The 24,777-nt window shown below is 43.2% G+C and overlaps 8 protein-coding genes across 8 annotated transcripts; 2 read left to right on the top strand and 6 right to left on the bottom strand.

The window, feature by feature from the left end:
* Positions 1-80: 80 nt before the first annotated feature.
* Positions 81-1,867, bottom strand: V865_003027 (uncharacterized protein; the record flags this gene model as incomplete). The annotated part of the gene is made up of 11 exons (XM_066226826.1): positions 81-248; positions 305-388; positions 459-570; positions 650-712; positions 789-824; positions 892-1,031; positions 1,096-1,168; positions 1,222-1,381; positions 1,452-1,524; positions 1,591-1,693; positions 1,752-1,867. The coding sequence occupies 11 exons, from the start codon at positions 1,865-1,867 to the stop codon at positions 81-83; spliced, it is 1,128 nt and encodes a 375-aa protein (XP_066082923.1).
* Positions 1,868-3,615: 1,748 nt separating this feature from the next.
* On the bottom strand, positions 3,616-5,472 carry V865_003026 (uncharacterized protein; the record flags this gene model as incomplete). Its single annotated transcript, XM_066226825.1, has 12 exons — positions 3,616-3,750; positions 3,825-3,902; positions 3,958-4,069; positions 4,144-4,206; positions 4,271-4,306; positions 4,362-4,501; positions 4,585-4,657; positions 4,731-4,819; positions 4,890-4,960; positions 5,044-5,116; positions 5,193-5,295; positions 5,369-5,472. 12 exons carry the CDS (start codon positions 5,470-5,472, stop codon positions 3,616-3,618), a joined length of 1,077 nt encoding a protein of 358 aa, XP_066082922.1.
* A 1,094-nt stretch (positions 5,473-6,566) lies between these two features.
* Positions 6,567-8,334, bottom strand: V865_003025 (uncharacterized protein; the record flags this gene model as incomplete). Its single annotated transcript, XM_066226824.1, has 6 exons — positions 6,567-6,594; positions 6,670-6,744; positions 6,826-6,921; positions 6,989-7,014; positions 7,084-7,501; positions 7,610-8,334. The coding sequence occupies 6 exons, from the start codon at positions 8,332-8,334 to the stop codon at positions 6,567-6,569; spliced, it is 1,368 nt and encodes a 455-aa protein (XP_066082921.1).
* A 1,391-nt stretch (positions 8,335-9,725) lies between these two features.
* V865_003024 (6-phosphogluconolactonase) lies at positions 9,726-10,906 on the bottom strand (the record flags this gene model as incomplete). The annotated part of the gene is made up of 5 exons (XM_066226823.1): positions 9,726-9,891; positions 9,971-10,096; positions 10,162-10,524; positions 10,633-10,774; positions 10,843-10,906. The coding sequence occupies 5 exons, from the start codon at positions 10,904-10,906 to the stop codon at positions 9,726-9,728; spliced, it is 861 nt and encodes a 286-aa protein (XP_066082920.1).
* Positions 10,907-11,917: 1,011 nt separating this feature from the next.
* Positions 11,918-12,806, top strand: V865_003023 (uncharacterized protein; the record flags this gene model as incomplete). Its single annotated transcript, XM_066226822.1, has 6 exons — positions 11,918-11,940; positions 12,068-12,090; positions 12,175-12,204; positions 12,270-12,301; positions 12,481-12,564; positions 12,699-12,806. The coding sequence occupies 6 exons, from the start codon at positions 11,918-11,920 to the stop codon at positions 12,804-12,806; spliced, it is 300 nt and encodes a 99-aa protein (XP_066082919.1).
* Positions 12,807-13,472: 666 nt separating this feature from the next.
* Positions 13,473-18,682, bottom strand: V865_003022 (uncharacterized protein; the record flags this gene model as incomplete). The annotated part of the gene is made up of 15 exons (XM_066226821.1): positions 13,473-13,563; positions 13,650-13,784; positions 13,860-13,878; positions 13,947-14,022; positions 14,101-15,368; positions 15,441-15,564; positions 15,617-15,728; positions 15,799-16,242; positions 16,304-17,226; positions 17,290-17,454; positions 17,527-17,676; positions 17,737-17,805; positions 17,873-18,266; positions 18,347-18,550; positions 18,606-18,682. 15 exons carry the CDS (start codon positions 18,680-18,682, stop codon positions 13,473-13,475), a joined length of 4,251 nt encoding a protein of 1,416 aa, XP_066082918.1.
* Positions 18,683-19,284: 602 nt separating this feature from the next.
* On the top strand, positions 19,285-21,071 carry V865_003021 (uncharacterized protein; the record flags this gene model as incomplete). Its single annotated transcript, XM_066226820.1, has 6 exons — positions 19,285-19,530; positions 19,626-19,855; positions 20,045-20,291; positions 20,467-20,613; positions 20,718-20,804; positions 20,898-21,071. 6 exons carry the CDS (start codon positions 19,285-19,287, stop codon positions 21,069-21,071), a joined length of 1,131 nt encoding a protein of 376 aa, XP_066082917.1.
* A 554-nt stretch (positions 21,072-21,625) lies between these two features.
* V865_003020 (uncharacterized protein) lies at positions 21,626-24,324 on the bottom strand (the record flags this gene model as incomplete). The annotated part of the gene is made up of 4 exons (XM_066226819.1): positions 21,626-21,961; positions 22,034-22,548; positions 22,625-23,717; positions 23,842-24,324. 4 exons carry the CDS (start codon positions 24,322-24,324, stop codon positions 21,626-21,628), a joined length of 2,427 nt encoding a protein of 808 aa, XP_066082916.1.
* Between the last annotated feature and the right edge of the window lie 453 nt (positions 24,325-24,777).

Genomic DNA, 24,777 nt, shown 5'->3' with positions numbered 1-24,777 from the left:
AACATACAGTCCACTATAGTACATACTGAAATGAGAAAGAGGAACCTAAATTCGCCCAAATTGTCCTGTTATTCGTCAGGTCAAACCAAATCGGAAGTATCGTGCTCATCTAAAGTCAAATTAGATCGATTATTCGAAGTGAATTCCAAATGTTGGATCCATTGATCATCGGGTGATTCTTTGGCTTTGATCTCTTCGAAAATAGGTTTGCGATTGATTCCCGGTGGAGTAGGTTGCATTTGGAAAGACTGTATCGAAGATCAGTCCAATCATGACTATTGTACTTGTGCTGTATTAAACTTACATGAACATATGTTTCTGTCTCGATGTTGACTGTAGCCTGTTGAGGTCGATCTGATTCATGTCCATATGTATTGACTCGATTAAGCTATATGAAAAGTGACCTAGTCAGTGGGCAATCCATCAGATGTGTGATGATAGTGTGATATAATACGAACCGTCCTGGGACTAGCCTTCCCGAAACTGATCGGTGCACTATCCCGTCTTAGGCTGAACCTTGAGTTGAGTGTTGCTAGGTAGCCCACCACATAGAACTTAGGAATGAGTTGTCTGCAGGTGGTACAGTAGCGGAACATTATCATTCAGTACGATTGTTCATGCGTATTTTCGGACGGGTCCATTCACTCACTCTAAGAAGATACCCAAGGTCGCTGGAGGGGAAATTGCAAATTCGATGACAAAGCATAACATCCTGTTCGATCATCGTTCCTATATCAGCTTGAATTGGGTCTTCATCACATACAGCACCTTTCTTTCCGAGTACTCACAGAACAGTCGGGCCAAGTTGAGTTTCCAAGGTGATGCTGTGTATAAAGTAAGTTACAAAAAAAGTCCGGAACTTGTCAAACTTGTCACAGGAACTCGACTTACAGCATCAACTTCTTCACCAAGGCATCGGTATCCGACCAACCGGTTCTCGACTTGTATAAACCCCATCCTATACTGATAGTGATGATAAGGTCGATTGCTAAGGTTATACATTGCCATGCTTGTACCTGATCTATGATCAACTGTCACAGAGATAATTCCGTCAATATTTCATTCACAGTTTTGATATCTCCATTGGATACTTACTTGAGCTTGTAGTTCTGAACTGAGATTTTGACATATCACCAAAATCCAAATGGTCATTCCCAACGAGGCTGAGCTGTGGTGCGGGTCAACTACAACTATCTTATACGTTATACCCCAGTAACTTACATTAGAGCTATGAGCAGCCCGGCTAGATACCAATTCCTCCCGTTGAGTTTGAACGTGCGTTCAGTGTAGAACAGCTGTACGGGAGCAGAGGTAATCCATCCAAGGAGCGGGAAGACTTGAGGATATTCGACTTCAAGGAATACCTTGTAATGGCCGAAATCTAGTGAGCCCATGCAACTCTGCATTCAGCATTGGCTACAATGGCGATAGTGAAGAAGTAGTGTACTTACGGAACACGAAGTTATGCATTCCATAGCTGATCTCGCAGATGGTATATGCTGCCGAAGCTATCACCAGGAAGTGCTAGAGTAAACGGAAGTCATTCAGCTTTGGGCTTGACATCAGTGCGTGAACAAAGACAGGGCTTACCGTCAACCAAGCATAACATTTTCTCTCCGTTCTCCGTGAGAACATCCACCAGGTCATATACTGCTGGCTCACCACGCCAAACAGTATACAATCAAAGAGAACGCTACAGCCCGTACCATATCCCGCTCAGCATGCGTTCGAGGTCAATAGTAACGACTTACGCTAGTAGAAAAGGGCCTATGTGCCATCCTACATCACCACCACCAAAAGCTAATCGTGCGATGGCTTCTACTTGCTCGTCTGGCATACCCTTGATATCGATAATGTCCATCGTCATTTTGCTAACGATCTTGCCCTAGCGGGGAAGGATAAGGGAATGACAATGTCATAATGCACTACCAATCGTATCCATGATTGTATATATGCTTCACCATCAAAAGCCAAGATAGCTACCTGTTCTGAATGAATGGAGATGATTTTGTATACCGAAGTGATACAACATATGACACAGTTTGCGCCCTGAGTTACTCAGTCGATCGCCACATTTGCACTGTACATACTCACTTTATCGTACAATTGCTCTACTCGGCTAAAGTAACCTGCTTCAGCGTAATCTATGGTATGAACGTGATTGATACATGATTCTTGAGGCACGGGATCGCACCATACAAGTGACAAGCCCATAAGGAAATGACAAATGAATGTATTGATTATTCTAGCGAGCGCTGAAGTTTCATTAGTCTTGCGGTACAATTACTGTACTTTGCTTATATGAGATAGGCATAATTCCCAATTAGATCGAGACGGGGTCTGAAGAATGCTATTGGAGATTGGATTCCATTGAATGGTACTATAAGCTTCAATATCAATGTATACACCGCCTATAATCGTGACTCGAGGCGTCAGCCACACTCTTACTATATAAATCATGGCCTGATTCGATCAAATACATATGCATGAACTAATATATAAATATGTAATGTATAGATTGATGTCCCCTGCATGTACTTCATATACCTTTACTCGTGCCTTAGATCTTGTAAAACTCAACTAATCTAACAAAAACCTCTTCGTTCGTTCGAGTGGATTTGTGGTCTTCAACGTTGATTATAATGATACTACAGCTACGATCCAAAATGGATTTCCAATACTTAGACCTCTCTTCTTCGGTATTTTCCTGCTCCTGTTGACACCGACTCTAAGATATCACTCAGCACCATACTTTGTTCTCGGCCAGAACGTAGACGAGTAGGGTAGCTATTTGAGGTACCTCGGTACAGGTCTCGGTATTCACTCGGATAGTCCCTTTCTGTAAATTTCTCGAGCCAATCCCGAAAGGACTGGAACGCTGAATACTCTGAGCAGCACCAAATGTCAGACTCAATCATACATGTACTCCACAATGATACAGGTGATACTCACACCATCGCCTTGTCTACTTGATCCTCTTTCAGCAATGTTCCTGAGCAAAAACACGCGTATCAATCGAGTCTGACATCGTGCAAATACTTTTGAAATACTAAGAGAATGAATTGACTGGCGCGCAACATTGCATCCTGATGAACTGATAATGGTATATATACTTTATGTATTTTTAAGCTGATCAAGATGCTACTACTAGTCTAACAGATCAAGACGAAACGGCGCAGACTGGACTTTACAATCACACATGGCGCCATGACCACCGGAGGCACCGTTCCTTGCCAGTGGCAATCCGAGACGACGAACCAAAAGGACCGTAATTCGTTGGTAGTGAGATGAAAGTGTACCTTACAGTGGACATGTTGCTCCGACGCTATTGTAAAGAGTATCGGGGCTTCATGCGAGCTGACGGAGGGATGCAAAAATCACATCCAGTGTTGTCTTAACAGGGGGACCCCCTATACCCGGAATCAACGACAAGAACGGCTGAATTTTGGCCGAGGTATTCATAAGCTTGGAGATGTAAAAATATGCATTTCATACATCTATGCACGTCACCTTCTTCCACTTCCACTTCCATCTCACAACCTCCTGTAATCACTCAATAAACGCCTCCGTATGCTGAATTAGCTGGCCCAAGACCGTTGACATGGGTTTCTATCTCTAAAAACCTTGGTTTGGCTTGTTTAAGTTCTGTTTTGAAAGGTTTGAAGAGTAATCTAAATTTTCGATGGACTCTTCATAGGAATGTTCGTTGATTCGATTCAATCCAGGAACAGGATCTTTCACTTGATAGGACTAAAACAACAAACATTACAACCGTCATTATGTCTACAGAAATCAAGATAGATGATATAGACAACCAGTCTTACCTCGATATAAGTGTCGGTTTCAACATGTACAGTAGCTTGTTGTAATCTTCCGCTACCCAGATGATACGTGTTGGTTTTCTGAAATCGGATTGTGAGCAAGTATGTATGTCGCGAAGACTGGTACAGCACTCACAATCTGAGGGTTCTCTCGACTGCCACTAGTGGTGTGATCTTTTCGTTTGAGGTGCACTCGAGTGTTGAGAATAGCGAGATAGCCGACAGCATAAGATTTGGGAATGAGGATACTATATACGTATTGAAATAAAACTCAATACACATACACAAGGCAATCTGCAATTGAATACAGATGGAGACTTACTCGAAAAAGACACCGAGGGTAGAGTCCGGTTGGACAGAGAGTTCAATCACGAATGCCGCCATACTGATCGAAATTTCTCCATCAGTCAATATAACGGATATCATTCAAGGAAAGCAAGAAAACTCACAGCAAGGTAGGACCCAATTGAGTCTCCAATGTAACTCTGCGACGTGATATTGTCAGCACCCTCTCAAGCTGTACGTACAGAAAACGCTTACAGAAGCAACTTCTTCACGAGAGCATCGGTGTGCGACCAACCTGTCTTGGCGGACCAAAGACCCCAACCGATCGAGCCGGTGATCATAACATCGGCTGCCAGGGTCATACATTGCCAAGCTCGAGTATGTGGGACACCTTCCTATGATATCCAATGCCAGAAAAATAATGAATGTTATGTAATGTATACCAACTAGGTAAAATCAAAGCAGGTAGCGTACTCACCGTGGCTTGCAGTAACGAAGCGATCGATGTGACTTTGATGACCAATATTAACACGGCAGCCCACTCTCCGAGACTATATCGGATACCTCATATAGCCATTAGCATACTGCGACAGATGTAAGCGAGTATGAGGTAATCGAACTTACACGCAGATACAGAGGAATACAAGTAAGAAGGGATTTCTGTTGTTTAGACGCCATGATCTCTCAATATAGAAGCCTTGAATCACAGTAGACTGATGATGATACAATTTGCATCAGTTCGCAGCAAGAATTGAAAGATGAGTGGTAGGTAGTTGAACTTACCATCCCCATACCGACTATTGGGAAGGCAGTGAAATAAGGCATTTCCAAGAACACACTGAAGATTCCGAAGTCTGAAGTGGCACAGGCCATAATCGTAAGTGAACTCGCACACTCTTGAAGCCTCAACAAACGTTATGGTAATGGTACAACTTACTGTATACAAAATTATGCATCACATATCCTGTAACCATACCTGTCCAGCCTATCGAATAAATCATTATATACGTCTACCACAAATCATCCCCAGTCAGTCAATTTTCTTTTCTGTCCTTCGTATAAGGGGTTTTTGTATACAGTACTCACAGTGATAAAAGCTATAGGTTTCCTTTCGGAAGGTTTACAGTACGCCCACCAACTTTGAAACTGCTGGATCAACACTCCTAGCAGCATCACATCGAAGATGCCTCTGTGTCCAACCATAAAAAAATAAGCTTTCGACTTGACTTGATAGATTGTTGCAGGGGAGGGCATGTACTAACCCTAGAAGTAATGGACCAAGCTTCAACCCTATGTCGACCCCAAAAGAAGCTTTGGCGATACCTTCCAACTCTTCAGGTGAGAGTCCACTGAAATCCACAGACATCTTGAATCAGTTGACCGATGTTCAACAGGCGAATACCGTGTCCAAGTATAAATTATAAGACGACGAGTACAAAAGAAGATGTCCTCTTCGATTTGTCGACAATTGTGTATCGACAAGGTGAAAGGTGCAAACTACAGAAGATGGAAAATATAGTTTATAAATCTCACCTCAATTCAGCTGACATATTGGCGGGCCGGGTCTTTTTATACACGTATCCCCTCTTCAGCAACCCGTTCAGATTTTGGAAAATTTCGTTACCGTCAAAAGCGCAGGCGTCGCCCTCTGTTTAGTAGATCTGGATCTAGGAAACTTTGAGAGTTGACGATGCTAAGAGAGAGCCGAAGATCTCGTAAAGATATGAATTGTTTTGATGGTATCGATGCAAAAATCCTTTGGTGAAATTAACAAGAGCTTTTTCTGTGATCCAAAGGATCTTATAAATAATGGAGTACGACATATGGGATCAGCTGATGTACACTTGTTATTAAACTGTGATGGTGATGGTGGATGGTCGTTCGATTGTTTCAGGTTATCGTTTTATCCTAATCAATCTCCTTTGGGACCTTAATTCAGCTTTGACCATTCTCCCTATTCCCTGTTGCGTCAGACGTGAACAAGGGCGATAAGAGAGGGAGTTCACTCTGTGAGTAAGCTTACTCCGATTAGACTAATGGTAGCTATGTTACAACACGCTTCCTCCTGATCAGGTGGGATCTAAAGTGGGGGATGTCAGACGACAACATGTCTCGTTGCCCCTAAAATTCGAGTGGGGTAGTCTAGACGACCCTGGCCTAGGCCTAGTCTACCAGTCATCAGTATCTAGTCAGTGATCATAGCGTGAGCCAGCACCTCCCTTGTCGTCCTGATGGGGTGACAACATGCTTGATGCTGCATCGCATTACAGTACGAATGTTCCTGAGGTAACTTGATCCCGCCGGATACTTTAGTCCTCTCTTGTAGCAAGGATCTAGTACTCGTTGTGTTGACCCAAATGCCCTGTGCATGGTTCAATATAGTGCGGTATGGTTCCGAAATACAACTGTCTAGACTATCTTAAACAAGCGAAGTGAGAAACAGTATCTGTCTATTTTTTTCTATGTAGGTTTCCACCTTCCAAAGAACCTGTATCAACAACAAATGATCTCAGCATAATAATCCAAAATCGATCGATTGGCGACAAGATAGCGTTGAGCTTACCCATGCCAAACGACTTTCTCATCACCTTGATATCCCTCCGAAGCATCTGCTCTGAATGAATGCACAGGCATGATCCTATCAAACACGCTATGATCAGCGGAGCAGTCGACCAATGTTTTCGTTACGTTCCTGTTTAGGTCGGAAAGTTGGACTCACAAAACATCCCCTACTCTCAGGGGTCTTTCGTACCCTGATACACTTTTGGGATGGAATCCATATCGAATGAGGAGATAACGAAATACAGCGTCGGTACTGTATTTTGCATCAAGTCAGCCAACAATCTCGATGGTTCACTTCCTCTGATTAATGGATCACTTACAATGCACCTGGACCGGACCATTCCAACTGTTCCCCAATCAATCGATTCACATCAACGCTTGTTCTCATGATGTTAGTATGCATCAAATCACTTACGATATCCTGTTCATCATCCACTTCCCAACCTCTTTCCTCAGCTTCTCTCAACTCCCTTATTTTTTCCAACGCATGTCCTATCACATCCAACAATATTGGATGACCTTTCTTTGAAGCTATGGTCCACTGAACTATCTGTATACCTCTAACGAACGTTTCGGATCTCCAATCGGTATTTGAAGCTGGTGAATCGACCTCTAACGCTATTATCAGCGACGGAGCATCGTCCACCTCTACCGAGATAGGATACCGTTCATGAGTCGAAGATGACGATAAAGATAAGAGTTGAGGTAATGCTTCGATTAAGGGGTTGTCAGATCGATATTTGATAGGGTTCTTACCCCACTCTGAGATTGGGCGGACACACGCTGTGTCCGTATCGGTGTATATCCCTCCGTTGAGAAGTAGGACTAGGTATCTTTGGAAACGAGTAAACGTCAGAATTTTTGCTCGTTTAGTATTCGGGTGACTTATATAATCACCAAGGAGGGAGAGAGCGGAAGATCTTGCGATTGTCATTACTCACCTAAACAAATCACTTCTCACTACGCCCCATCGTCCCTCATCTTTCAACCACATCATCTCCCTCCCTACTCCACTGGAAGGTGATAACGCCTCTTCCAGCCATTCATCAATTTCATTATCATCTACGAATCTCACATTGTGATCTTTGTTTTCCTTGGTCCAACTATTGAATTGGTCAGGTAACTTATCCGGATCTTCCATCGAGGTAGTATATATATCTTTTGGAATAGCGTTTTCTTGTCTTCCAACCACACTGGAAGGTGATCGTATGAAATGTGTATATTTCAATATTTCATCTATTTCATTCCCTCGGTGATTCTCCTCAATATCGTTCGAGAAATACCTCTTCCAAATTCCCTTTAAAGTCGATCGGTATTGTTCTAAATCCTCATACCGTATCCTAAAACCTAATTCATTCCTATACCAATCTTCATCATATCCCCTTCCATTCCTTTGGATCGACTGCTGAATATTGGAAACCACACTGCCAAGGTCGATTTTAATTCGATCCAATTCCAATTCCAGTTCGGATTCGGTAGTTGGAGAATCGTCGGTGCAAGAAGAAGAGGATTCTTGTAACCCACATACGTCATTTGGTATTTCCGAAGAAATCGTCCTGGAAGAAGGAGAGTATAGTGAAGGGATAGTGAAGAATAGGATTACAAGGAATAGGAGGAAGAGGATGTATCGGTAATATCGATTTGGAGGTAGTGTTATTAATGACATTGGGATTGTTGCGTTTCTAGATTAGATAGGTGCACTAGGATGACCAGCTACGAGATACGAATTGAGAGTCGGGATGAGCTATATTCCAAGCAAAGCTATAGGAATGAGATTGGATTGATGACTTGACTTACTTTACTCGATATGTCCATACTATAAATACATCGTAAAGCATTGACACAGCAAACTACGATATTTCAGTATATCGCATATCGTGACTGTCTTCTCCTCTTGACTGCGTAGAGTACAAGTCCACCAAGTTGGGTTACTGCGTCTATCTCGTTATATAGGATATATGTATACAGGAATCAGGAAGTGCGAGATTTGACATCTTGAAATGAAATGCTCGACTATATATATAGTCTTACATACTCTGCTAGTATCGTTCATCCTAGCTCCTACTCGTCGTAATTGTACCAAACAAAAAAGAAAAAACATCTAGGAAAGTCGTCATGTCTTCCCATTTTTTACGGTAACTATGCGTAGATGTCCGAGAGGTAGGAAAGGAAGGGGCGGTCACTTGCCCGATCAGGCACTTTTCTTGGTTTCTTTGGTGATGTGCCAACATTCCACAGCAGTTGGACTGCGCAAATGTACTGTATGGAAAGCCACCAAATGAGAATGAATCGGAAAAACTGATTCCTGCACAAGACAGAGGAAGGAATGGGTGTTTTATGCTTATTGTTCGACGAATTCGACTGATGGTGGTCATCATCATCACATGGGTGTGTCTGTTCGATGATTATATATGCCTAGGCTCATCCATGATCCAAACTTGAGACGCCGCTTCATGAATATGGATGGAGCACGGTAGGCAAAGCGAATGCATCATATCTGAGCTGAACGACCTGAGTAATGATATTCGACTTGACTCGCTGAGCTTGGTTTAGCTTGGCTGAGTTCGTCCCTCACAGCCACTTTGCTATGGCCTGATATATCCAGTCATAAGTGCTCAGTCCGCAGATATTCATCACATACTTGAAACATTCCACCCGCAATCACCAGCCAAAGTGCAATGCACACCAAAGCGAAACGTTCCAATTATCCCCGGACCTCAGGTCCAGTTGTCCACTTGTGGGTGATTCACTTGTATTTTGCATGTTGAAATATATTCACTATACTTAGGAAAACCAAACCTAGCTGATCAATCGGACATCATCGAGAGACCTGATTTACCTATTTCCCCAAAAGACTAATTCGACGGGATTGTATATTGGAATGGAACAAATGGTATGGACATGTGATGTGACGATTATATGACACGCGCAATGATATCAAATTAAACTTCTCCTTCACTTCTAAACAGGAACAACCTCAGACTAGGCAACTAAACTTCTGCCAGTTGCCAATGATATCTCCTTTATCATCCTATCTCCGTACACATCCAGGTCTCTCTACTCTCCACCCTCCTCAGCTGCTCTCCTAGCCGCCCTTCTCTTAGCAGCAGCTACAGCCTCTTCAGCTTCCTTCTCATTATCGATCCATCTGAATGCCGTTGGCGGGTACTTGGTAAGTCCAGCAGCTTCAGAATCAGCAAAGAAGAATACTAATCCGGGGGAACTACAACAACCAAGTCAAATCAGTCGTTTCGAACAAAAATTTACCAGATGACGTTTTGACACGAAGAAAACGGACTCACGCAGGTCTGACTCTTGAACAAGGTAATCCTTCCTCTGGTCTATCAAGTATAGCATGTAACATTTCTGCCTTTTCATTTCCCGACACGACAAATACCGCTCGATAGCAATGTGTGAGTACGGGGAGGCTAAATTACATCGATCAATCAGTCATATGGTCCAACTACGAAGGACAGTAGAGAGTGGGACTCACGTCATGGTGATCCTTCTCTTTGGACCTCTTGGCGCATCATCCAAATATGCCACCCAGGCATCTCTCTCCGACAAAAGTTCATGTCCGGGGAACAAAGAGGCAGTCTCACCATCAGGTCCTATACCGAGAAGCATCAGATCGAAAGTTGGGTATCTGGCAGCATTCGATTTGGCGAAATGATCAATTAGCTGTTTCTCATATTGATCAGCTAATTCTTCCAGGTCGTCCAACAGGTTGGCATCGATGGTATGGATTTGTCCAGCGGGTATGGGAACGTCGGAAAGGAAAGAGAGAATGTTGGAATGGTAATTTGAATCTTCAGAGTCGAGTGGCACGGCTGCTTCGTCACAGAAGAATACTTCCCTATATGAGGTCGATAGTCAGTATCTCTTACATTGTAGGTGGTGTCTTTATTGTATCGTAGTAGGGAGAAATCAGAATAATTCGGAGATAAGGAAGAATCCAACTCACCACTTATCCCACTGTACGTTCTCCTGACCGACCAATCCCTTTAAATTAGCAGCTAAAGTTCCTCTCGATAGGGCGATGGTGAATTTCCCTCTTTTCTCTACAGCGTCTCTCTGAGCTTTGACGACGAAGTTAGCGAGGGAGTCTAAGTGGGGAAGAAAGAGATGGTCAGCTGTGGATTGCATCGTCAATAAGTCACAAATCACTACTCACCTTGTAAAACATCTACTTTGGGGAATGAGTAGAAGACGGGAGGAGCGGGAGGTTGAGGAGGCATCTTGGGGATTTGATCTTATTTGTATTGATGGGTTAATTAGATGGTGTATTGATTGTGCCAGTATATGAGTTGAGTGGTTTATTATACCGAATCCAATCTCGTTACCGTTGTTATGTATAGTCAGCCTCCAGGGTTGGGCGAATAGTAAGATTGACCAGCTGATGACTGGCGAGAAGGGTTAATTGATGTGATGATAAAGGATTGAAGTAAGGAGATGGAGTTATATGGGATAGTATGTCGAGTTGATCCAAGGGTCCAAAAGGTTTCCAAAGGATGTTGACGAGGAACGATTTGATATCGAAGGGATCAACTGAGCCTGATAATAAAGGTTGCTTGATAGGACCTTGGGTGTTGATGTCGGTAATGAGAGTACAGATGAGATCACGAGTTGAATTGATGTTGATGCAAGAGAGGAAGTGAGCGAGTGTTCGGGATGTCGGAGGCGAGACGGAGTAAGAGTAAGAGTCGAGTCAGAGATGATGGGGATGAAAGCGGTGCAATGTGGGTTTGGTTGGATAGACTAGGGAGTGAGTTACACTGTGATAAATCGAAGGGTAGTGTTACTTTATCGTGTTACTACTATTCTACTGTTGTTGTTCTTGTTATTATCGTCAAACTGTTGACTGACTATGTATGTCTATGGTTCTAGCAAGATTGAGAAGGGTGTACGAGTACCGGTGGGAGGGGAATGCAGGCGGTGGGTGACTATGCATGCAGTATGACGCACTAAGCGAGTGCTAACGTGGGAATCCACACTCTCATTACCCAATATGGCAATTCATTCTCTCTCGCACTTTGATTTTGATTTCATCGGGATTGTATTCGTCAAAGAACAATTACAAAATCACAGTCACCCGACTGGAGATCTTCGAGTTGAGTAAAAGTTAGAAATCGAGGATACTGACTCTACTAAAGCTGCAATCTATATTGTACGCATACATCAATATATAGATAGCATAGCATATTCAATTGAGAGCAATACAACAGTAGAATAGTAGAACTACCAAAAAGATGTCAGCAGGAGCTTGGTTAAGGTATGTCAGATCCATACTCCACCTTCTGATATACAACAAACTTCCCGATCGACTTTCCGTCTTGATCAACTTAATTTTTACAAGTGAGTTGTGCTGACTTCCACCGTTTTGTGGATGCTATGATCAGATGGGTGTTCATATCGAGTACGAGTATGTATCTGTAAACACCTCACGAACATCGGTAGAGGGAATCGCAGCTGATTGCCTAATCGTCATGTCATTCTCGATGTGCAGTAATCGGAGGTGGTGTATTGATGATGAGAGGTGAGTTATGCTTCAGGGAGTTTATATGAAAATGATACTGATCGACAATTGTGTATGGACAATAGCGACTGTACCAACAGAAGAAGAATTCTATAATGTTAGTCATGATTCTATCTTTTACACTCAATCCAACCAACCAATTTTACACCTAACCTGCTTCAAATTACTTCGATCCGATCTCCGATCTGATCTCAATCACAAGCGAAGAGAGCGATACGATATCGTGGTATGCCCATTAGCGATGACATGTACTAATACATCGCTAAAATCATATAGAAACTCTCCCCCGAGCTGAAACGAGAGATGGACAAGATCATACGTCAGAGAGAAGGTAGTCAAACGATGAAAGAGAGGTTGAATGTGGGTTCTCATTTCTCTAGAACTCTAGTCAATTCCATATCATGTCCACCATCGTACCCGAGGCTGTATCCATAATCCACTCATTAGCTATGGTATGTATATATACTGACCCCCTACCAATTTTGTCAAATCAGGAAGCAGGAGAGAAAGATCAAATCGTATGGGGCGATCAGTTATCCAATCGTTCAAATACGTCGTCAGGCTTCGGTCCAGGTGGATTCGGCGGAACGAGGAGGTTTTAAAATTCTTGGTGTTTTTTGATTACGATCGTGATCGCTAGGATACAACATACCCTTTATCTGGAATCTAGCAGGCTAGCTGCTGAGGTGGAAGATAGACCTTACTGTGGTGCCAGTCACAGTCAAGGATATTTGGACGTCATCTCACTACTATTCCTATTCAACCCTCCATGCGCATCCCACTTCTCATGCCAACATGTACCATTATAATATCATGTATTCATTACTCTATGTAACAGGAATATCAAAGTATGACCGGTCAGCTCACTCGAATACCATTCCACAGTACCTGATAAGCTGATATGGAAATAAGCAGATTAAACTGATGATGCATGATTACGATTATACCTGTATTTTGAAATGCTTGATATATGAACATACGACATGCTTTAGACATATTTGGCTAAATGCTGAATAGTCATTCTCATATGGAAAAAGAAATGCGTTGATACAACAAATGAATATTCTAATGAATCAAAACGACCAACCATAGACGAAGAAAAGGATCCCCAGATAGGTAGATCATGAGGGGTAGTGTACAACCAAAATGAATAATATATATATGCTCTATAAAAAGATCTATAAAGGTAGAAAACACTCGGCGAAACACAGCTCATGCAGATCTTATCTATGTTTAATGACATTTCGGATATAAATCGCGATGATGAATCATGCAAACAACCTTTGATAAGCTTTATCGATTATACGCGAAATGACGGATTTCCCACATGGTTTAGAATACCATTCATCCATATTACATCTATCGTGTACCGGTGGTCAGTCAATATTCTGCTGACCTTCTTGGATTCGACGCTCCCTTCGATAAAGGTGATAAGATAAACTCACTCGACCAAACCTTTCTTCTTCTCATCAGCACTAGCCAAAGCCGTGACCGCGACGATCTGTGATTTCTTTCTATGTGGATTATCTTTCTCTATCGAACGCATCTCTATACAAGTTTGATATCCGTCTTTCTTTGGCCTAAACAAAATGACAAGTATCATCAGTATGACAGTCATCATAAAAAGGAGAGCTGTTATCATTCAGAAAACTTACATATTGATATCTAGCAAGACTGAGATAGGAAGAAAGGATCATAGGTACATCAGCTAAATGGCCTGCCTAACAGACAAATTCACTCACCGATCAAAGGTCCCGTGATCCTTTTGAACAGATCAACAGCTTCTTGCCCATCTTCAGCTTCGAGAATCTCGATAGGCTAAATCCCATCCACCCATATATATCCATTGATCAGTGATCATCCCCAACAACGACAGGAACCACAAACATAACATACCAATTTTATCTGTTTCTTTAACAGTTTAACCAAAAGCGTTCTATTTATCTTATTATCCTCTACAACCATAATGTTGATCTTGCCATTCTTATCCTCATTCTGACCATTTGAAAACGTCAAGTCCATCGAATTATTTCTTGTTGATGAGAACGAATTGATCGAGTTAGTCCCATTATTCGAAGTCGAAGTTGAAACCGATTGACCAGATTCGGAACCTTTTTCAGTGACGACTGAATATTTCCTATTTACGTCTTCTACGTTCGTATTCTCGTTCATCGGTGTCGTATGACTTTCTTCCTCTTCTTCATCTTCCTCCTCAGCAGCCAGAATCGGTATTTCCCTCGATGGATCTTCCTCCCCTCGAAACGTTTGTTTAGGTGACATTCTAGGGAAATATTCACCTAACGAAAGGGACGCAACAGCTTCTTCGATATTCATATTAGAAGGTTTCCAATTATCCGAAACTGATCCTGGCCCAGATGATGACTGAGTATTACTATTTGTAGGGAAAGACCAATCATTACTTCCAAAAGTACTGAAACTCATCGGTGATGGCGATGGCGCGTTCTTCTTGGTTTCTCCACTCTGACCAGATGGATGGCCCGCATCATCACCTTCAGGAGACATCAAGTGAGGAGTATTTATCGATCCAGAATCAACTTTCACGTCTCCATTCGTCTGTTGATCAAACAATCTCTTCAACCTTTCCGAATGCTCGGGGAAAAGTGTTTCTCGTAAGATTGATGGGTTCGTAGGTCGTTTGAACCTTCTAATCTTCAATTCCATCTGTTTCTCCAATTCTAACACCTCTTCCTGAGCAGAATGTTCTTCCGTAATGAGGAATACTATATCATCGGTTTGAGCCTTTTCGAATAATTCTCTAGCCTGATTGACATCCTCTTCGATCCCACCGTACGCTATGATAAGTTGCGCATCTTCTACATTCGAAACCATCTCGCATCCAATCTTAGCATATTGTCTGTCCAGGGCTTTGCCGACCATCTCGATCCTTGGTCCGTAGCCTAACCATCCGGTCAGACACACTTTCCGACCTACCTCCATAGCATTATGATGTAAGCTCAGCTGACGAATACTGGCTGTCGATTCTCTTCGAGAGCCCGGCTCAGACGGTGATTCGGGGAACGGTACGGATCGAACAGGTAATGGGACGTCTATCTGAACAGTCGTTCCAGCACCAGGAGCAGAGGTGATCTCCATACATCCTCCCATCAAGTCAATTATTCGATACGCAAGGTGCACAGAGAGACCTGCTCACCATCTTCCTTGTCAGCAAACAGAAGAAACATTGGAAAAATTTTTAAGCGAAATCGACAACTCACCACTTCCCGTAGCATAACGGTCTTCCTTCGCCCATGGCTCTCCAAGTTTATCATTCACAAACGCTTGATCCATACCGCGACCGTCATCTTTGATGGTGATACTGATCGGCTTGGTAAGGGCGATCTGAACAACAATTATAATCAGCATCTGCAGGGGACAAGTGGACTTGTCTTACATCTTCACATCCTTCTGGTGGCAGTAAATCAACCACATCATCCACATAAATTTCGACGCAACCGTCAATCTCGATAAATTTGTATGCATTAGCCAAAATTTTGGCGAGTGCTCTGAAGATTACGAACGAATTATTTTCGTTAGATGGGCAATTTCGTTGAGTTGGAGCATAGGGTGACATACCTTCTCAAAGCACCTCCAGCATCTTCCGAGACCTGTTCTCCTAAAAGCGGAGGGATAATTTCGAAAATGGTTTCGATATGACAATCCGCTTGACCATTGGCTTTCCTCGACCTCCTATCTTCCTCTATCGCATCCTGCATTATCTCTTCGAACAGTACTTCGAGGGAAGTCTGCGCGCCGGAAGGAGTCGTCATAAGACCTGTATCACCTAATGATCGGGAAGCTTCTTTGCCCTTGAGATCCAGGAAAGACAAGATATTATCGACAATCCCATGCAAGGTTCTCCCAGAGGTATCAATCGCGTCAAGGAATGGTAAGAGGTCTCGCACTTGTTCAGTGGAGGTTAGCGACGTAGGTGACTGAGGTGTCTCAGCAAGATCCGTCATGGACGATCTGAGTAGTTGAGTGACAGCTAGGATCTGGTGAAGTGGGGTACGCAACTCGCTACAAAGATCAATGACGCATGAGCGCCATAGTCGGAATCAGAAAGACGATTCTCACTCACTGTGCTTGTAGGTTCGAGTATGATATCTGACTTTGTTCTAAAGCTCTAATCTTGGTCATGGCAAGTGCAGCCATGAGACAACCACCTAAAATCCATACGAAAGGTAACGATACCATACTTGAATCCACCAAAGATGAAGGAGGTTTATTCCATGTCGCAAACATTGCAAATTTAATCTTTCCATCATGACCCATGAATGTCGTTCCTAGTGCAGTCTGAGCTTGAGTCGGCATCAAGTCCATAATCCTCATCGATAACGGATTATCATTTTCTTCTCTATCCCACCAGAACTGTCGAGTCGAGAAATAGACTTTTAAGAACTCGGAAAAGACAGATTCAACTCCTGCGGTATCAAAGTGAAAGTGGGTTTCCTTGTCTGCTGATGATATTCCTAAAACTTCCGCTCCTTGCTGTCTCCCAACGTAATTTATCACTGGTTCAATATCGGCCGGCCAAGGTTCTCCTTTGAGATAGTCGTTTATTATTTTCTCTTTGGTTTTGATCCTATCTTTGCCTTTCTTGTTGTGAAGAGGTCCTTCATTCTCCTGTTTTTTCATGAACAGATGATAATCTTCCAGATTGATTACAGCCACCGCATCGGCCTTCAAAAGCATTCTTAGGGTTGCGGCGGCATCGTTAAAGATACCCTGATCGGAGATGAACGCTTGTCTCCTTGCATCCCTACTATCGCGCGGCCCCGCTTTGCTGGCCAACGTTGTATCTCCGTTGGCTTTTGGAGGCTGAAGTTTGTCCTTTGATGAGGGGGGAGGCGATGCCGGCCTTGATTTGCTAGAAGATGAAGATCGTTTGCTAGAAGATCGCAGCTGTTGGTCTTCTGATGGCTCAGGTAAGATGGATCTTGTAAGAAACGATATGGACGCTTCGTACATTGCGCTAGACCGTTTTGCCACATATTCAGATTGCTAAAAAGAGTGCAATTTGTCAAACTTGATGGCTCTGCGAGAACCTGAAGAATTGGAGCTTACCTGAGTTGCCAGCTGATACACCAGCATGTTGGCCAATTTCAGTAACAACGAGCGTTCCCTCTGGGAAAATGATTTTCTAGCTTGAGTATCGTATATATCCAATGTACCAAAATCCACTAGGGATCCATCTTTACCGTGATATCGCAGAGGGGCAGCAGCAAAGAACTGAGGAAGGGAGATCAGCGAGCCACACAGGCCGAAGCGTAGAAAGCGCGAAGCCCAATGATGTGGACCTACTCTATATTGTTTATCTGCGAAAAGGGGATTATTGACGGTCCTCCAATCTTTGGCAGTATCTGCTATTACCCAACAATCCCGATCATGGATGTCTATCACATGACTGCAAGCTCCTTGAGGGGTCGGACGAGACTTTGGTGGTTTTCCAGGCTAGATGATGGAAAGGGGTCAGCAAAAGAGAGAAGTCATAGGGGGCGATGATCTGTTCACATCTGATGAATAGACAAATTCTTTCTCATCGTGTATTATCGCTACAAACGATTGAGGGACGTCAAATACCTATCAGACAGGATGTTAGCTACTATGGACACAGAAGTGTTCGCGAGTACGAAAAATAAGGACATACAAGTTCAGCCATTTCAGCATATTTCGATAAGACGGCTTTCCGCCCATCTTCTTCTTCACCTACTAGACCTAATCTCCTAATCGCTCTTCTTCGTCTTAGTCGAGTCTGCCTACTCGGCGAAGGACCAGGTAGATAGCCTTCTTTCGTATAAAACGTTCTCATCCTATTCCTTTCGTTCTGTGCTGATCTGGCATTGACTTCTTGAAAATTATTTTCCAGCTTGGGGTCGGGAGCAGTTCTAGCGATATCAAATGCCAGAGGAATAGGGTTCAGACCGACCGAGTGATTATGCCCCCCGGAATCAGAACGGTCCTGATCATCCCATTCGTCTAGGTGAGGTTGAGTTTCAGCCGCAACTTCGATGTGCTTGAAAGGTCCAGGTATATTCTCAGGCCTATCGTGACAAGATTGGCGACCAAACGTTACTCATACCCGTTGAAGAGCGCAGCCAGATGATGGGAAGATCAAACTCACTTTGTGAATGGTATACCGCCCATCCCAGCATCTAACGAATCATCAGAATCGCCATGATGCACCAACGGTGGTTTACAAGGCTGCGATCGGGATGGATCTTCACCCTGAGTCGGTGGTGGCTCAGTGACGGACCAATGATGCTGTGAAGTATCTTCAACATTAGGCGATTTAGGTGTCTCTTCTCTTTCTCGATCCCTTGCGTAACTATGGACCAGGTCATTCAGATGAATCCTCTAGGGAAGAACAGATATACGCTCACCATTTCAAAGCTTCCTCCCATTCCTTGTCCGTCGAGGGAGGTCTTTCGCTGAATGGTATTATATCGTGGTCGCTCATTGCTTCACTTCACCATATAGCTCCACCTGCACTGAGTCGCTATGTTTCTGGCGTTATCGCGGTGTGTTGTGAGAGGGTACCAGTATCAGTCGCTTGGCTTTTGGTAGAATGCCAATGAATAATCCGTTCAGGGTCTATAGGTATAACAGATAAGCCATGTCAGGTCGATGGAATTGATGTACGAGTAAGTGTCCACCCCTAAAAGTTATGAGGGTATGATGCTGGGTGATCAATTTATTTGGTTATCATAACTTATCGTAACGCATTCAATTGAAAGACTGTTTTCATCACCGATCCGATCGCCGGCATCCACTCGACATCCGGCAATTGGATCCATTCGAATTCCATTTGTTCCATTTATACTCAAGCAAACCCGAAGTGTAATCGCGACCGTAATCAGCCCTGATATGTCTAATGACCCAATTTGATCCCGCTAATCACTCCCTTGTGGCTTACGAGTACTTTCCATCGGAAGTTGGCTTTGGGTGGTCGTGTGGATGGGATCATCTCCTGACGGCTCTCTTTTGTAGCTTATTCCATCCCACCTTTGCCTCATTTTGCAACCATATCCAATTCCAAGTACCAAGTAATACCCAGACACCATGTCAGACTCAGTATCGGCTCCACAGATCCCTCCTCAAGAGAATCAAAATGAGGCTACATATGCTACAGACGGATCATCATCACCCAAGAAACCTCGAGCGAGACTGGGTCCAACCGAGATAGTCCATCTTCCAGCTTCCGATTCCGAGCCTGAAGACGATGAAGAACCACCGCGTATACCTGGCGAAGCGAAGGACATAGGCGATGATGGTGATTTCTTGAAAGATTATCCGGAAGATACAGAGGTAAGTCAAATTTCACTTCACTGGTTCTGGTGCTAAATGCCAAATACATTCAACTCTTCGGTAAGCTGACATTACGATATATTTGCATTCGGTAGGATCTGCAATTACAACATCTCCGACTCAAGTCTAACTCTTTACCTCCATTGAACATCCCCAGATTCTCAAAGTATCTCAAGAGGTTATGTCTCAGACAAAACGAAATTACGTCGCCTTTACCGTCCGGCGTCTTTGAGGGTCTGACCGAGTTGGAGGAACTGGATTTGTATGATAACAGATTAGGAAGTAGGGTTGAGGACGAAGAGTTAAAGGGATGTGAGAATTTGACGTGAGTGTCAAGAGACCTTTCGTCGCTGTACCAATCTCTATTCTATCTTCTTTTCAAAGTGGTGGCGAAACACTTCCCAGAATTCTTCGCTGTTGAAGTATACAATCCACACTAGTGTCATCTCTAGTCCCTGCCATACACACAGGGCAGCTCGTGCGACTCATTAGCTGATCCACTGTCACCTCTTAGTTCATTGGATCTATCATTCAACAATCTTCGACACCCCCCTTCCTTACATTCATTAACTAAACTCAACGTCCTATACCTCGTACAAAATAAGATTTCCCACATTGAGCCTGGCGAATTGGATTGGTGTCAGGATACAATCACGTCGATAGAACTGGGTGGGAATAGGATAAGGTCCATTGAGAATCTGGATAATTTGAGGAAATTGGAGGAATTGTGGTTGGGTAAAAACAAGATCAGGGCGTTGGAGGTGAGTCGAATATGTTATATGTACTTGAGAGGAGGACTCGGTATGAAGGGAGGGAAGAGGAAGATTCAAGGAGTGTAGACTAGATTAATCTCGTGATATAGTAGTCTGAAAATTGATATGAGGGAGAAGAATATCTTGTTTTAACTGACTATTTCGATTGTTTGATTACCCATAGAACCTCTCAACTTTCTCTTCACTCCGAATCTTATCGCTCCAGTCAAATAGGATAACCAAGATGGAGAATCTGGACGCGTTGGTGAATCTGGAAGAACTGTATCTATCACATAATGGTTTAACCAAGATCGAAGGGTTAGAGAAGAACGTGAGTGAATATGAACCGTAATGAAAGAATCTACTCATAAATTGGGACTTGGAAAATCACTATGTTCGCTTTAATTGATTATTGAACCGATGTTTTCGTTTCAGACCAAATTGAAAACCCTCGATATAGGCAACAATATGATAGAGGAGATTGAAGGTATTTCACATCTCAGTGAATTAGAGGAATTTTGGGTGAGCTTGCACGCAAATTTGGGATATCTCGAATCAATCAACGTCTTGTTTTGGAGCTAATCGTCTGTTTGTTAATCGTGATAATGGACATAGGCAAGTTACAACAAGATCCCCAACCTCCAATCACTAGATAATCAACTTCGACCCCTCCCGAACCTCGAGACCGTTTATCTGGAAGGTAATCCATGTCAATTGAACGATATGGCAGGCTATAGACGGAAAATTATCTTGGCGTTACCTCAGATCAAACAGATCGATGCTACGTGAGTGTGATATCTATACACACATGTGCATGTCCATGTGTATTATGATGTGATGTTTACTGATCTCTCATGGTTTGTGGTTTACGTTATTTAGTTTCGTGAAATTGTCATGAGGATGCGTCTCTTCACGAATTTAGACGGATAGAAGAATGGGTAGAGATATACGTTGATGATGTATGACAGGGTTCACTTTGGTTGAGGTAGATTGAGACTCAGCATGGTCTCCTCGACATCAACGAAGGAAGTGAAATATACTTTGTGAAGATTCGATTGAAGGTTGTGAATAGCCAGATGGAAGTGCGAGAAGAACAGAGGTACCCTGAAGGATAGACAGGACATTCTCATACATTGGAATTGTATATGCATATTCTCTATAAAGATGCAAAGTATTGTCCAATCCCTTATACATACTTTATAAAGAATACCAAGTTTCTCTAAGATTTTGATATCATGTTTATCACTTATTCAATTATATCCACATACGAAAGTATCTTACATCTTTCCTCTCGAGTATATCAACCCGGCTATATCATCGTACGTGATGGTAAAACAGTCCATTTATATCCTTCTTTTTTTCCCGTCTCTTTCCTCCCCTTCTTCAGGTGCAGGTGAACCTACAGGCGTAGCTTTATCGAGATACTTCAACGCCTCTCGCACAGCAGAAGTCTCAATATCAAATCCTCTCTTCTTGTTATTATGAATATGATCCTGGCTCAACGAAGCTGAACCTGAGGCTGAGGTCGAACTTGTAGGTTTGGCATTTATAGATACGGGAGAAGGAGGCATGGGTGAAGGTGAAGGTGTGTTGTCATTGAAACCACCCAAAACATTGGTTCGTCTAGCTACTACATCTGCCAATAGTGCGAGAGATGCAAATTTGGCATTGGGATGTGCCTATAAATGAAGAACGAAGATCGGGTTAGTTGAGAGTATATAAAGATTTATCAAGTGAACCAATCTACTCACCTTCAATTGTTTCCAAGCTTGATCGGGCCTCAGCGTCTCATGTCCATGTTCATGTCCATTCTCAATATGTACATGTACCATAGGTCCACTGGATACATTGGTTGCATTGGATTCAAGTGGTCCACCTGATCCGCGTTCATCATCTTCATGTATCGAGTTGAGTCCACCAAGTACGATCTCACCAGTACATCCTGAACTATGTCCATGATTCCCTCCACACAGTTCGGGGTTTCCACAACATGCCATTTGAAGAGGTGCGAGTATCTTGGGATCTTGGTCTTCCTCATATACTGCTATTGGAGGTGTACTTAATCTCTTTGTATTGGTTGATGGTCCAGGTTGAGGTACGGCTCGTGCTTGTTCGTTGGAAATAGGTGAAAGTAAGGATTTGATGGACATACATCCATTAGGACCCGAACAGTTTCCACAACCGGTTTTCTCACTCGTACCACCTTCCAACCCCTCGGTAGCATCCGGGTGAGCATCTTCAAATAGGTGTTGACAGAATTCTCGACCTATACATATATTCCAAAAAAGAATCAGTTATGGATTATCCTCTCCTCTCGGATGGTGGAAGTAGGTTGCACTTACCAAACGAATCGTTCCTACATGCATCACAATTATCCGGATCACCAGTACATACAGCTTCCTTCTTTGGTGAGGTTGTCGTCGTTACGTTGTTCAACGTCCATATGGATGATTTGGTATTGGCAGAGATTGTAGATTTCGATTTCAATCTCAATGGAATGGCAGATGCCGAACTAGTCGCTCGTACGACGTTAGTAGCAGGGGATGAAGAAGAGTTGGAATTGGCTATTGAAATAGCTTTCGTTATACCGGATGAGCCCGAATGATTACTTGGCGTATCTGACGCAGCTCTACAAGCGCAGAATCCTCCTCCTGCGCATAATCCACATCCATCATCTATCGATTTGAACGATTTGGTAGGTGACGAGATGGTATTGGGTGAAAGAGGGATAATAGGTTTGATATCTTCTTGATCTACCACGACTCTACACAGACATTCTTCGGTAGAATGACATAATCCACATGTAGAAGGTTGAACCAACGTCACATCTTTTCGTACGGTAGTTGAAGTAGAAGATGAACCTTGTTGACATGGACAATCAGGATCTGGATTAGGACATATTGGACAATCTACTAAATCTCTCTTCTGACCATTCGAGGTCGACGTTGACGACGTTGTGGGTAATGAAATCGATTGATTGCTGTAAGAGTTCCGCTGAGTATGAGTTAACGATTGTCTTCGCTGTATGACTGGGCTCGGTCCAGGGACCAGAGAATCTATCGTGTCTTGATCCAATTCCATTCTAACAATCGTAGTAGTGGTTGTCGGAGGATTATTCATTCCTATCGATTTGCTATTCTTCATAGATTCAATTTCAACTTTCAATTGATTGACCAATACACTTAAAGATTTCTTCTCCATTTCCCAAACGCTCCTCTCGTTATTATACTCTATCATCTTGTTTTGTATATTGTTCAATTCATTCTTCAATCTTTCGTTATCAGTCTTCAGTGCTCTGGCGACCTCTTGTAATCGAACATTGGAATGGATCTCGTTCGCTTCGTATTGTCGTAATCGCTCTTCCAGCGTTTGGATATAATCTGTCCGTCTGGCACGATGAGCTCTTTGAGAAAGTCGATTCTGGGATTGGCGTTTCTGAAAAATAGACAGAACATCAGTGTTGATAACAGATTACGGCGGCGAGGACGACTTATCAAGCAGAAGTGATGCAACGTCATATGTTGTTTTGGAATGAATGACCGCAGGATTGATGACTCACATTATCAGGTTCCTCCACACTAACTTTCCTACCTGGTTTCGCCCGTTCAGGTAACACCCATTCTTTACTTGGCTTAGCAAATATCTTTCCGGCCGAAGAGGAAGTATCTTTCCCAGCGACCAAGAGCGGTGCTACCGCTGCCGTCGAGGTGGAAGTGGAAGTAGGTGTGGAAGCAGTCGACGATGTACGGGAAGGTAATGCTGGACGAGCCGACGGAGATGGTGCAGATGAAGTGTTTGCTTTTGATGGAAGAGGAATTTTGGCAGATGATGAAGTCGAAGGGTTTATAGGTGGTCTAGAAGAAGAGGAGGAGGAAGATGGTTTAGGTATCATTGGTCGTTGACTAGTCGATGTAGCAGGTCGAGGTTGCACTTTTGCATTTTGAGTGGTTTGTCTAGGTAACATGGTAGGACGAGTGGCGAGTGAAGAGGTGGATGAGGATGAGGTGGGTGTCGGTCTGGGTTGTGGGATGGCGACTGACATTTCCCAGACTGTCTTCTGCGTTGGTCTGTCGTACCCTTGTTATAGTTGAACTAGATGAGTTGGACTGATCGCGGAGATGGCAGGCGAACCACTTCTTCGCAGTATAATGAAGGAGTGAAAGGATATAGTGTATAGAGATATGATTGAATGAATGAATAGATGGTACAATTACAGCAGTGGTGTCCAAAATGCAAAGTACCAGTACAGTAACCTGATTCGGGTCAAGATCGCTTGGCTTTCTGCGTATGAGTAAGGCAGGTCCTGGAATACAGTAACTTCGATTACGGTACTAGAGTAGTCCACGATGGCAAAATTTTGTCTCTTGTCTAATCAGATAGCGCTTGATCCCTTTGTGATTGGTGAGGTGCAGCGCTCTTGGTTCTCTAATTGATCGGCCGATAAGAAGGAGGTCGATCGAATGTGATGTATGGAACGATGTAGTGCAGAATGATG

This window comes from Kwoniella europaea, chromosome 1, assembly GCF_036810445.1.
Source record: "Kwoniella europaea PYCC6329 chromosome 1, complete sequence".
In the NCBI taxonomy this organism is placed as follows: domain Eukaryota; kingdom Fungi; phylum Basidiomycota; class Tremellomycetes; order Tremellales; family Cryptococcaceae; genus Kwoniella; species Kwoniella europaea.
This window is presented reverse-complemented; position numbering and strand designations above follow the sequence as displayed.